The 14,031-nt window shown below is 41.5% G+C and overlaps 2 protein-coding genes across 6 annotated transcripts in view; both read left to right on the top strand.

Moving 5' to 3' along the window:
* Window positions 1-14,031, top strand: part of LOC106959444 (histone acetyltransferase KAT6B-like) — a 192,207-nt gene that overhangs the window by 66,692 nt on the left and 111,484 nt on the right. The window lies entirely within an intron of this gene.
* adkb (adenosine kinase b) overlaps window positions 1-14,031 on the top strand; it is a 179,619-nt gene that overhangs the window by 68,654 nt on the left and 96,934 nt on the right. For all 5 annotated transcript variants that reach the window (XR_001427353.1, XM_015052011.1, XM_015052008.1 and 2 more), the window contains 2 exons: window positions 3,587-3,759; window positions 7,159-7,267. Coding sequence is in view for 4 of the 5 variants with exons in the window: in XM_015052011.1 (XP_014907497.1) it covers window positions 3,587-3,759; window positions 7,159-7,267 (282 nt within the window). In the remaining variant the exon portion in view is untranslated. The remainder of the gene's footprint in view (window positions 1-3,586; window positions 3,760-7,158; window positions 7,268-14,031) is intronic.

Raw genomic sequence — 14,031 nt, 5'->3', positions numbered from 1 at the left:
CATTTTTTAAAAACTCTTCACATTTGACATCTGTCTACTACAGACAGGCTTACTAATTTGATAAAATCTGAACTTTCCCTTTAAGTCTGTAAACAGTTAAATTAGCAAAGGTGTATTTTTAGGGTTGTCTCTTGTGTAAACTCTTTCACACACAGGTACACATCTGGACATGTGGGCAGTGAAGGGTGCAGCTTTGTTGTTGCTATGGAAGAAAGTTGGGAATCGCTAAATAAATGAAATAAGTTAAAATATGATATAAAATATGACAAAACTCTGAAAAAAAAGCACAAATAAATATATGCCCACAATTTTTTTTCTGCCTTTTTTTTCATGCTTGCAGGACGATCCAAAAAAAATTTCCCATTGCATTTCTTGGTTAATTAGGCTGCTTGGCAGCAGGGCAGTGACAGGACTGGGCTTTGAAAGTGCATCCAGTGGGAGTTTAGGAAGTAAATATAGTGAGGGGATGATTAATCTGTGAATGACTGTGTGTGGTCAAATACTTCTGTGGTAAAGGAGTAACAACTCCTGGTGTTAAGCTGCAAATAATTTGGGGAATTTATTGTCAACGTAAGCTGGACTCCATTCTGTGTTGTAAAACAGCGAGAAGAGGGTCTTGAGCCATTACCACATAAAAGTTAAACAAAATTAAACAAAAAAACAACTTCAGTACTTTGCAAAAGTACCCGCACCTTTTAATCGTCCACATTTTGTCACGCTACAGCTACAAATTCTGATGTTTTGTTAGGATTTTATGTAATAGATCAATGCAAAGTGATGGCAAGTTAATGGTACATGCATTTTACTTTTTGTTTTTATATGTAAAAGTCTAAAAAGTGTGGCATGCATTTGTATTCAGTCCCACAATAGTTTACAGAACCATTCTTTATTGCATTTATTGCATTAAACTGGGTATTTCTCAGTTTAATGCACAACTTTCTCCCTGACCTGTCTGTTGTGTTTCTGGGGTTTTCTTAATGATGCTGTTTGCTCTCTAATGCTGCCCAACAAACCTCTGAGGCCTTCACACAACAGCTGGATTTATACTGAGATTAAATAACACACACGTGGACTCAATCTTTTTAAGCCAATTTGTGCACTACATTTTATTTAGTGATATTAAAGTGTTTTCAGATATTTATTTGGGAACAAAAGTTTGAAAACGTGTTTCCACTTCACAATTATGTGCTGCTTTGTTTTGGTCCGTCTCATTAACTCCTCTTAAATTACGCCCAGGTTGGTGGTCGTAACATGGCAAATGTGGAGACGCCAGAAGGGTATGAATACTTTCGCAGAGCACCGTACAGTGGAGTAACTGAGACAGTTTCATTTTCAGAAGCTGACAATGTAGTGGCTCACTGATCTGTGCTTTATATTAACATTGAACACCCTCCAGAATAAGGAGCTGGAAACCAGCATTGACTGTAACACACCACAGGTCAATACAGCAGAAACCTGCATTGGTGTAGGACCGCAGCTCAAGTTAAAATAATTTTCTAAAAAATAAAAAAAGTATGAACAAGATTACGACTCACTGCCTCTCTCATTAAGACTTGAAAAATCTTTTTTTTTTTTTTTTAATAGAAAGTCATGAATGCTGTGTTCTTGAGCATAAAAAGGAGAGGGATAATCCAGCCTGCCATCAGAGCAGAATTTAAAATTTGTGATTGCTGGGAATTTATTAACATTTGTGCAAGCTCTTGGCCAGCATTTATTTCTTTGCGAAGTTTTTCGCCGCCCTTAAAAACCACAAACCACAGTGTATTTTAGATTTCACAATTTGGCTCATAATTGTGACAGGGAAGAAAACGATATTTACTTTTCAAAGTTTTCAGAATAAAGTGTCGTCATCAACCCTCTTTCTTCCACAGCACTATAAGCAACGCTTCCATTAGTTATGATTAGTTACCCATTTAAAAACAGTAGTGTATACATTAAAAAACCTTTCCCTTGTTGGGAAAATTTAATCCATTATGAATAGATAAAAAATGGCAAAAGAATCTCTGTCGTTCTATTATGCTGATATCCAATCAGTTTGAAATGGTAAACATTTCATCTTTAAAACTACAGCACTTAGATTTATTAGTTTCCAAGCATGTGCATTGTGCAACACAGGGGCAAAACATGCTACTGTACTGAACTGTGGTTTTTATACGAGGAGATAGCTTTTAAAAAATATATATAATTTCCTATTTATGTTTTCTCTGCATTTCTTTGTTCGTTGTCTCTTATATTCAAATTATTAAAAATATCATTTAAGAATATTAGTATGTGTTTGTTTTACTTGCAGCAGTTGGAAAAGTAGAGCAATATAATTGAGCGACTTTTAGAGGAAATTAAATGAAAAAAACAAAACAATACAAAATGAAACATGCAAAACAACACTTGCTAATTAAACATACGTGGATCATCATTTGCATAGTAACTTTAAAATAAAATGATGAAATACAGTAATGAAATTAACATGCATGGAACAACTTGCTTAGCAACTAAGAATTAAACTAAATAATAGTTAAAAATAGCAGTGTGAGACATGTAAATAAAGATCTGTACAACAGGGTTTGCTAACCAAATTTATAAATGAAATAAGGTATTAGAATAAATTGAAATTATAACAGATTGACATATTTCAACAACTTTCACAGAAGATGAAATATACTTTTAAAATATACGAAAGAAAAACAACACTTTCAATTTTAAGAATAAAATTACTTAAAACAATAAACGCCTGCTCGAAAATGTTATGAGTAAAATTTAAAGTGGAGTAAAATTGTAAAATATGATATGTATAAACTCCAAAATTCTTAAAATAGCATTAATATATACCCTCCAGGATAGTTTAGCTTTTTTTCCCTTTATATATCCTTTTAAAAAATTTCAATTATTTCCCCGCAGGGCAGGTGGGTGGATGTGTAAAATAACAAAAGGACATGAGGACGAATGATGAAAACGCAGCTTTCTCCCACCACAGGATGCAGGTTTGGTGGCATGAAATGATTAATTTCACACATATACAGGTCATCTCCGAAAGCAGCAACATCTCATTCACAAGGGGCCCTCCGTCAGCAACAAAGCAGGAGGCTGCAATAAAATACGCAAACAGCAGCACGTACTGCACGTCAATAAATCTTTGGAGGTTAAACCTGAGCTCTGTAGAATCCGAGCAGCCCAGTCAGGTAAAAGTCACCGAGTACATCAACACGATCGGGACCAGAAAAAAAAACACAAAAAAAAACAGCAGTTCAGCGAGCACAGCCTCACACACAGTCTGTGTTTGTAGAAGAAGGTTGAAGCCTTAAATTATTGGGTTTGTGTAAATAAGGAGATGAGACTGTTTTTAGCGCACCGGGTGGAAGGAGGAGTGCTTGGATGAGAATAGTCTCTCTGTGTGCAGCAGGATTGCTTTTGGGTTGTTTACGACAGCTCGCAGCTCTCATATATCACAGGCAGTATGTTTGCTGTGAAGCTACAGTTTGCGTGCCATCTGCCTTAGCTGAACTTGACCCTCCAAACAGACTTGTATTTGTAAACTGAGCTCTTCTCTTTACTGTTTTTTCTCTCATTTTTTTTTTTTTTTCTTTTCTAGTGGATGCTCCAGAAACCGCATAAGGTGGCTACCTTCTTTGGGTGCATCGGGAAGGACGACTTCGGCAAGATCCTGAAGAAGAAGGCAGAGGAAGCTCATGTCGATGCCCATTACTATGAGCAGACCGAGGAGCCGACTGGAACCTGTGCAGCTTGCATCACCGGAGATAATAGGTTAGCCTCCTGTTTGGGACCTTTGACCTGGAAACCGCACTTTATCTGCGATTTGACAGAGCCTCTTCTTCCTCAGGTCTTAGCTCCCCACATCAGAGGGGTAAAAATGAACAGCTTGAGCTTGTTTTTCTTGGGCCCCACTCAGTCTCTGCCACCCCAGTGGGTTGTCATCCATCTACAGCCTGACAGTAGCAACGTGTTAGAGATTCCTGGGCTACCCCAGCTCTCACCTGTCAGCCTGCAAAAAGGGGCTTTAGCGTCTCTGGCGACTCTGCCACTTGCATCATCATCAGCAGCACATCTGAGACAGCAGAGGTCAAACTTTCATGCTCATGCACACAAATATCACTAACATTAAGGGCTGCAGTTCATGATAGGCCTGGCAGCGATCAATAACCCTCATCTCTAAACACTCTTCCCCCTCGGCAGCCCTTCATCCTGACGGATACCACACTTGTCAGTCAGTCAGCAGCCGGGTTCTGCCCATCCCGGGAGCCAGCTCTGGCGAATGGTCTTAGTGGGCTTGTTTGATGTGGGCTCTGACACCTGAAAAGGTCAGGTGCCGTGCTCGAGGAGGCGAACTCTGTAATATTTCTTACAGGTGTTTAACAGAGAGCTCAGGAACCCAGAAGAAAGGTCGACCACTGGGCCAGATTGAAAAAAGTGATGGCTTTGAAGGACTGGGAGCTCACATGTCACAACCTCTCAAGATTTGATTAGTGAAAGGCTTCAAACTAAGAAAAAAAAAAAATCTGCCTCATTCCGGTCTTTCTCAGATTTGAGAATTGAACTTCCAGTCTGTGAATATGTTGCATGAAGAACAGTCCAATTTTAGACATTAAGAAGCAAATTTATTAGATTTATAGATGTGCAATCAGAGGTTTAATCAGCAAGTCAAAGATCTCCGATCTACTACAGAGTATAAAAAAAAATGGTTTATCTAATAATCTTAGTATCTCTAACAAATTTAATTAATCATAGTACACAAGGATGGAGTGATTACAAATCCCTGATTGATGGCTAATGTTTGACTGACAATAACCAGCTTTCAAAATTAAGTTATCTCTTCCATACTTACAATTCATTATGTTGAGTGATGCACAATTTTTCACCTACAGTTTTAAGTGGTAAAATATAGCGAATAACATTTACTTAATTAGCATTAGGTATAATTGGCAAGGAACATAATTGTATAACAGTCATAATGGGTACCTTTTTAGTGAAGCAATTTTGCTGTTTCTTCCTGTTTAGTATCAATACATGTATTTAATCTGATTAAATCAGCTCCTATTAGCACATTTTTGGTGAATATGGTTTGGAAATGAAAATTTTACAGCTTAAAACCAAAAACAATGGGCAGATTAATTTGAAGTTTTGTGCATGTTCAAGATGCCTATTTCATGACCTCTATATTTTTGAAAACTTAAAGGCTTTAAAGCAACATAACCATCCTCGATATTAAAAGAAAAACGCAGAAATAAGTTGGCTCGAAATCTCTCAATGAATCAAACAGGAAATGCTTTTATTTCGAAAAACTTTTTTGCAATTTTTGTATCGATGTTGCAATCTTCATGCATCTCCTTTACTGGGCGGGAGGTAAACAGGTTTTCAAAGGCTTAGTTCATTTTACAGAGTGCAATGTGAAAGCAAACTGCACCAGCTGAAAATGTTACAAATGTTACAATTTTGGTCTCCAATCGAAACAAGCCTATTGCACTCTCATATTTGAAGGCGCCTTGTGTCATTATGATGCTACAGCAAACATAAATGGCTTGTAACAAACTATTTATAACCCAGAGTCTGTAAATGCCCCTGGCTGATAAATCAAACACGCCCTTTACCGGAGAATGTGTGTGTCACTTTTAAAGCTGCAGCCTGTGGTTTCCTTACTGTTAATACTTGATGGATGGTAGCATTAAACAAAAAAGACAAACTCCTTTCACTGGCACTTACGATAAACTGTACGAGAAACATCAGAGAAAAGCCATACTGTGCACAATGTTCCCATGACGACCAGTGAGTTGTCAACATTAAGGTAACTGAGAGGGAATAGCTGCTTATGCTCAACTCTGACTGCACGACATGAAGATTGTTTACAAAACTTGAGTCTCAGGGCTACAATCCGAGTGGAGTCTTGAGTTTTCAGAGTTCATGACTATTTATTTTATTTCATTTTATTTACTTAAATGTGACTTGGGTTTCCATCCAGCTACAGTTTTTAACAAACCCACATTTTGCTCTTACTCTCGGTGTTTCAACACGGAGCAGTTTTGCTGAAGTGTTAGGCTAAGATTATTTATAAACAGTTTTTATATAGCTTCTTAATGATTTAAGTTTGGCGCATATTTCTGTGTGAACACAAGTTGAAAATGTTGCTCCCAAGCGTGGTAAACATTTAGGATTAGTGTTTCGGGTTCTGCCCCCCACACACCCACACAGATGTTTGAGCACAGATGACAGAAAAAGTGGGATATGCAGCAGCCAATTCAGTCTCTCTTTCAATGTGGATGCCATTGTAGAATGTAGCAAACTCTTAAATTGTTAGGGGAAACCCAGCTCTGTTTGCTCAACAAAATAGTATCCACGTCCTTCAATAGTTTTGCAAGCTTGGCTGTAAAAATCACAGTTGCAGTTAAGTTGCCCCAGTAATGACGCTCATTTCGCCTGTCTTGTGTGGCCCCCGACCTTCTAGTCCATTACCGCAGCCCGGGTCAAACACAGTCCCGCTGTCGCATCGCAGCCTTCGTCATCGCACTCTGATCAACTTACGACGCCGCTACTCCTCTCTGTGACACTAACCGCGGCGAGCAGCTTCTTCGTGCCATGTGAGAGCGGACCCCCTTCCTGTAGCGGCGCGCTCCTGTCATATGGTCGCCAAACAGTTTTCCCCTAAGTAGCTGTGATGGCTGCTCTCGTTTTGATGGTCGCTCATAAAGGAGAAGAACACGAGGACGGGCTAATGAGCTATGTTAAGATAAGGCCACCTGCTTCACTTCCCATCTCCCACTACTCAGCTAAAGTGCTCATTTAGTAATGCGTTTTTGTTGTTTCTCCACCTTCGTTAAGTGCGAGCCATTTCTCCTGATGATGTGAGAGAATGAATTATTTGGAGGTGGCCTATTGTTCCTACTTTAATGTCTGATGACTTAAAATAGCCTGCTTTTGGAAAAAAAAAAAAAAAAAGCCCTGGCAAAATAGAAACATCTACATGACTTTATTTCACCTTGGTTCAAACCCTCTGGGAAGCTATTATCATTCTTTTTATGTGGTGAAAGAACAAAGAAAAGTCTGTAGCCTTTCTGGGGTTTTTTTGTTTGTTTTTTTTTTAAGGATGTTTTTGAGACAAAATTAAGATGGATGATAAGCGAGGCAGAAGATTTATGGGGTCTGTCTCGGCAGGTCCCTTGTTGCTAACCTGGCAGCGGCAAACTGCTACAAAAAGGAAAAACACCTGGACTTGGACAGCAACTGGGAGCTGGTGGAGAAAGCCAAGGTCTATTATATTGCGGTAAGTGAGACCCCTCTATATTCAGAGTGACTGTTCCCCAACTCTGTTAGCCAGAGGAGGACAAAATGTTAAGAGGCTTTATTCAGGAAATGCCTCAGCACGCCCTCGGCATTGTCAATATATCCATTCATCCTTTGTTGGGGAAAATGAGCTATGTTACCTATTGAGACAATACAGCTCCATTTTCCCTTCCCCCGTCTTTGTGCACAAAGCTGCAGCGCAGTGTCAAATTGTTCTACATGAAATGTATTCATTCATTTCTTTTAACATGAAGACAAGCCAACAGGTGCTGCCAAAGTGTGAAAATTGATTATGCAAGTTCATTGGGCTTTACCCCCCCTTCGCCCCCACCGCCTACACAATCTTCCACTCAGACACACACATACACACACATACACACAGACAGATTGAGGGGGACAGATGTATGCTGCTACTGAGGTAATGTCTTCACTTGGAGCTTGTGGAGCAAGATGCCCCGTCGTGCTCATGTTTCACTGTTTGGGATTATATTTAATTCCCGCAGATCAACATTTTTCTCTCATCTCAGGTCAAGACGATAACCCTGAAATCGCACCGCATTCCAGGCCTTTAAGCACTTCATTATTGGCATGAATCAGCGTTACAGCCAGTGGTGGTTTGCGTTATGGCGGGATATGGCTCACTGCCCAGGGAGCCCTCCCATCAGCGGGCGACACAAGCAAACAAAATGTCTGCCATTTGCACTCCAGATGTGTGTTGTGTAAAACAGTCATGTGACATGAGCATTGGTGTCTGACTAGACCGGTGCAAATTCAAAGGGGACGTGTCACTTTCTTTTTAAGGAATCTGGAAAATGTCAGTTCAAAATCAGTCATTCAAACTTTGAAAGAATGAGAGAGAGCAAGACTGTGAAAGATAACAGATACAGTTTGATCCGATTTATCTTTTCGAACATACTTCATTGGGAAATGTTGGCATCATTATAGAAAATCTCGATTTTTAGGAAATAAACAGGCTGTTGTAATAGCAACTACAGTAACCCACTGAATCGGTAATGGAAGATACTGAAGACATTTTAAAATATTAACTCCATATTTGCCTCTAAAAGGCTAGGAAGTAAAAATATTTTAAATTCTGTTTTTAAATTAAGTTACAAAAAATATCTAAACATACATTGCATGATGCACCAGTCACCAGTGATTACAGCCAAGCCATTAACACAATCCTTGGTATAAAGGAAATTAGCTGGCCCTCCACACACGGCACATTGCAAACTCTGCTATAGAAGCTGTTATGATCCCATAATTTAGTGTTCAGTGAAACAAAAGCCAAGAAAATGGAGATAAAATAAATCGTCGCTTATGCTCGGCCCGTCCATCCACCCGAGTTTGTGTGGTCTCATCTTTTTAGCCTCTGCTTCACATTAGCAAACATGGCACATCCTCTGCAAATTGGCAGTTGGGTTTTGCCCACATCCGACAGTCTTGTGCACAGGGAAAAGCTTCCGTGGGATTTTAAGGGGTGGGGTGCGGGAGGCAGGGAGTGGGGTGAGGGGGGAGGGGGAGGATCGACGGGCCACAAATGGGTGTTTGTCGGTGCTTGGAATCTAAAATGCGGTTTGTAGCGTCCCTCTTGGGCCTCTTTGTCAAAACAGGGAGGGGGGGGGGGATCATTCGCTTTATTAGAGTCCCATTGGCACTTGTAAAGTACTTATCTAGACACACTGCCACAGCTATTCCCACTTAATACTGTGTGGCGTGTCTAGACTAGCATACACTGAGGCCTTCTCTCTCCATTAACCTTGTCGAGAGCACTTAGATGTATTTACCTAATTTACAGCTGGATTGTAAATTTTTCCCTCTCTCTGCGCTAACCTTTTCACTGTATTAATGTGTCTTGTTGATTTTCGTTCGTATTAAACTGCTGCCGGGTGGTTTTTGCGGCCATGTACGCTTTGATCCGTAAATTTAATTTCCCCCCCCCCCCACCCACCAAAAAAAAAAAAAAAAAAAAAAAGGCACACACGTATTTGTGTGTGTGTGCGTGCGTTACCACGTTTATTTGCTTGCACATGTGTCTGCGTCTGTCGGGGCATGCGTGTTAAGAAGGTGATTGATGATTCCTGGCAGAGGCTCTCTCAAGGTGCCTGCTACGATGTGGTGTGATTGGATGAAAACAGAATTATTAGAGGGCTCTCTCTCTTGCAGCCAGACTGGCTCATCATCCAGCAGCAGCTTCAGCAGCAGCAGCAGCAGCAGGGCTGGTGGCAGACGCAGAGCAGGGAGGCAGCACTGCCATTTCTCACAAAGAGACACACAGAGAGAAAGAGAGCGAGCGAGAGAGAGGAAGAGAGGGAGAGAGAATGTTGAACTCCTGCCAAATGTTTTTGTGGCAGGCTGTTGCTAGGAAATCTGGGTCCTTAGGCAAATCATTGCACAAAGACCAATAACAAAGGCGAGTAGAAGGAATGGCTAAACGCATTTCAGGCAAACCTTTTTGTTTTGTTTTGGGGTTGTTGTTTTTTTCTTTGAATGCCATCGCCCTTTGCAGTGATGTGTACAGTTATTTCCTACCCTGACGACTGTAAGCATCAGAAATCGTAAAAAAAAGGGAAGATGAGTGACTCTAATTGGTCTAGGTGATTTGTGCATGCTGCCCCAGTTAGTCTCTATTCTCCTCCCCTCGTTGGCCTTCTGTGGACACCTTCCTCACCCCCTCCCCCTCCTCCTCCTTCTCCTCTCCCTTTGCGCCCTCTTCCTCTCCTCCTCTAGTCTCCCAGACACACACATACATTTTGCTGTTAAACACTCCCCAGCATGCACGCACACATTCTGCAGCATACCACTGGCTCGTTTTTCTTACTACTGAGCGCATTGCCCTGTAATTTGATCTCCACCGCTTGATGCATCCTCCACCATGCCACTTTGAATTAACCTATGTCTGCACCAGCTCTCCTTGGCCCCCTGCTAATAAAATGGCCTCTTCTAACTTACTCCGATTACTTTCAAAAAAAAAAAAAAAAAAAAGGGGGTGGTGGGGGGAAAAGAGGCCCTCTGTCTCATGGCCGTGTACAATGTAACTAACAGAAAGAGAGCAGAGAAACAAGACAATTGACTGTGAAAAGGCCTGTTAATGACTGGGCACAGATGGCCAGAAAATAACCCAAGGATAGACGCAGGAGACGCTCGCCCCTGCCAACTGGCCTGGTACACCAAATTCAACCAATGAGGCACAAGCTGCAGAGCTGTTAGGTCACAGATCCGATCACAGCTGCTCCTTTCCAATCTATCCTACGAGCTCAGTCCTCGTTAGCCACGCCTAAAAATATTTTAAAAAATTAAAAATTTTGCATAATGAGGCCTTGTGGCACAAGATATCACAATATTAAAATGCCAAAAGATTCCTCGTCTGGATCATGAAGCTCTATCCAGTTGCAATCAGCGTGGCCATTGACGCAGCCCAGGATGTGAAGTCGAGCATATTAAGCTCGACATCCTGTTTGTGACTCCTCTGTTGAAGAACACAAGGAAGTAGATTCTGAACTCTGGATACTACTTCCTGCACAGCGTCCAGACCGTTCTAGTGGCTCCTTTTCAAGAAAGCGACGAGCAGTGACGTAATTGTCTTTTTTTTTTTTTTGTGGCGTTAATGGACACCTTCCCTCACCCAAAGCGCTCAAAGGTGGTTTCCTTTGTGGGCGGCAGACAGTACTCAGCTGCTCCAAATCTTCTAAATTGTCATGTTACGAGCACAAATGCAATTGTACGCGATTTTACTGAGATTTTGTGATACACCAACAAGAATCGTCACGCGGAACGAAAGCAATGACGTGGTTTAAAAATGTATCACAAATAAACATATGAAAGTGTGGCATTGAGTTGTTTTTACCCTCCAATTACACGTTACATTATAACCCGCGGAACAAGACATTTCTCCCATACTAATATGGGTAAATATTTTTGGAAGATTGTTTCACTTATAACTAATACTTGATCATCCATTATTAAGGAATTATTGACTTTAAACAAGCTGCCATGTCTTGTTGAAAAGATACTGTCAGAAAGTTTTGTCTTCTTTCAGGCATACTAAGATATTTGCATCAGAAAGTAGACCAAAAATATTTGGAAAGATTTGGGGGTTTTGCAGTGCTTTCTCTCCATAAACCTAAAAGACTCAAGTGGTCTTCTAGGTTGCTGTTTTGTTAAGGTCAAATGGCACACAATGTTATTTCTTGGTCAGAATTTGCAATACTTTGCGTAGTAAAATACTAAGTTTATCACCCTGAATAGACTATTTCCACTTTGAAGCATGGTGTTGGCAGCTTAAGGGAAATGCTTTCTTTGTAGAGGGAAAGAAAGCATTGGTCATCAGGATAACTGGTCGGAGTTGATTTGAAGACTGGTGTCGCTAAAAACAGGAAAGAAAATGTGGCTGCAAAAGACCGGAGACTTCCAGCAGCACAATTATGCCAAACATTCTCCAAACCTAAATCCAGTTGAGAGATGCCATCTGTCCAATCAGACTTAACTTTATTTGTTTTACGAAGAGAAATGGACAACAAGTTTTAGTCCGAAATGTGCAGAGCTGGTAGAAGCAGACCCCAAAAGAGTTTAGCCTCATGACCAAATCTCTTGAATTGTCTCATGGGTTGGGTTTATTGCTACAACCCTACTAAAAAAGGAGCTTTTTTTTTATGTTTGTTTTTCAAGGCACCAAAGCTAGTTGAACCAGAATGCCTCACACTGTTAACACTGGTACACTGTATACAGCATTAATTGCTGGTTGTATTCCTGCCCTCACTGCAGGGGAAAGCTGAGTTCAGCTTCAGTCACTGAAGCATAATATGCAAGGGAGGAAAAAAAAAAGAAAAGAAAATGAAGGCAAAGGCAGGAAAGAAAAGCGCAGCCCTGGCACCACGAGCTGCACGTCAGCCTGCTTACACCCCAGAGTGGCACACACACACACACACACACACCCACGCACACACACACACACACACACACACACACAAACACACACACACACACACACACACACACACAGTTAGTCCACCTCACTAGTCTCCTTCAGTTTGCAGCCAAAAAAGCAGAGAAAGGTTTTCCACACACACATCTGACACCTCATCAGCCAGCCGAAGGGCTGATCAGCACAGAGGTGACTGCGGCTGCGTTTGTGTCCAACTCTGAGGACCACACTGTCCTCCCGCTGACCTTCAGACCGTCTTTCACTGTCCTTCTGCTCTCCATCCTTCCACTGTTCTGTATATCTCTATCCCCCCCTTCCCTGTCTCCATTCCTCATTTTCCCTTCTTTCTCTCTCTCTTTCTTTTTCCTCTCTGTACTGCACCACTCTGCGCTGCCCCTGTCCTTCCACACAGCCAGGGAGAGATCACGAGGCAAAATGCAGACATGGGAGAGGAAGAGAGGGAGGGAGGATGGAGAAGTGGAGGGGTTAGAGAAGAAGAAGAAGAAGGGGGGGGGGAAGAAAACTGGCAGGCTCCCTCTTTGTCTGCAGGCTATCAGTTACAGTCTTGGTTGCCGATGAAATTTAATCCCCACCGCATTTACATGCCAAGTTTGACTTCTGGCAAGTCTTATTAAATAGATTTGTAAATCATTTCATCTTGATTAGAATCTGTTCTCGTGGGATCAACATTTTTTTTCCCCTTCTTGTTGTTGTTGTTTGCTTGTCTTTTTGTTACGTCTATCTCTACCTGTGCTAAAAACGCAAAAAGTCAACCCTCACTTCATTTTCTCCCTCCGGTGAGTGTAAGCTGTAGGTTTTAAGGGGACAAAGAGCAACGGGAGCCAAATCCCGTCTGTCACCGGCCAAGCCCACTGTGTCAGCATGTCTCTCATCTCCAGAGGTCATGTCGGCAACCGGGCGACTGCTCTGATGTGCCTTCCTCTGACACCACACACTCTTTTGCATGGAACAATGTCATTTCAAATTGCGTCTAATCAGATGGGATTTTGTAATTGCCAACAAACATCTTATGAATATGAATTCATTATTGTTCAATTACAAGTCGACTGGATCATATTCGTCGGCGTATTTATTTTTTTCCTCCCCCCCTCCTCCTCCCGATGGCCTGGGCCAATTATAGGATTTCAATCTTGAGGCAATCAAGTGATAAGGGGGAGGTGTTTAGTGTTTGCTGTCACTATATAATTCTCTCCAATGTTAAACATGCATCTGGGAGGGCTGCATTTGTCAGAAGGCTGTGCTTGGAGGTGCACCTGCCTAATTGAGTGGTAATGAGCTGTCAGGAGTGTGGGCTCGGTGATTGGCTGCTGGCAGGGAGTCCCGTGCCAGTGGGGATGTATAGGCTGGCCCGGCCCTGCTGGAGAACCAGCCAGCTTTACGGCCCTGCAGGCCTGAGTGGGCGGAGAGTGGTGAGTTAGGGTGGAGAGGCCAGTGACGCCGGCTGTGGAGACATCCTGTGGCTCTCACTCAACCGTGGGATTTATTTAGGTTGTTTATGACTATCCTTTCTCCCGATTTAGTCTCACTTCTTCTTGTCAGAGTTGTGTAATCGGGTTTTTTTTTTTTTTTGTGTGTGTGTGGGTGTGTGTGTGTGGGTGTGTGTGTTTGTGTGTGTGTGTTTTTTTGTTATGTAAAAATATAATGTATATGTAAAAATGCAAGCTATTTCTTTTTATCTCTCTTTTAAAAAAAAAAACAAAAAAAAACAAACACAAAAGGCAATTTTCTCTTTAACTGTGGTAAAGCCAGGATCTGCAATCAAGGTAATCAGCATAATTGCCAAAATGTTTTTTTTTTTT

The sequence above is a fragment of the Poecilia latipinna genome, unplaced genomic scaffold, assembly GCF_001443285.1.
Source record: "Poecilia latipinna isolate Pla-1442-1.1 unplaced genomic scaffold, P_latipinna-1.0 Scaffold1080, whole genome shotgun sequence".
NCBI lineage: Eukaryota > Metazoa > Chordata > Actinopteri > Cyprinodontiformes > Poeciliidae > Poecilia > Poecilia latipinna.
Note: the sequence above shows the minus strand (reverse complement) of the source record. Positions and strands in the feature narration are given on the sequence as shown.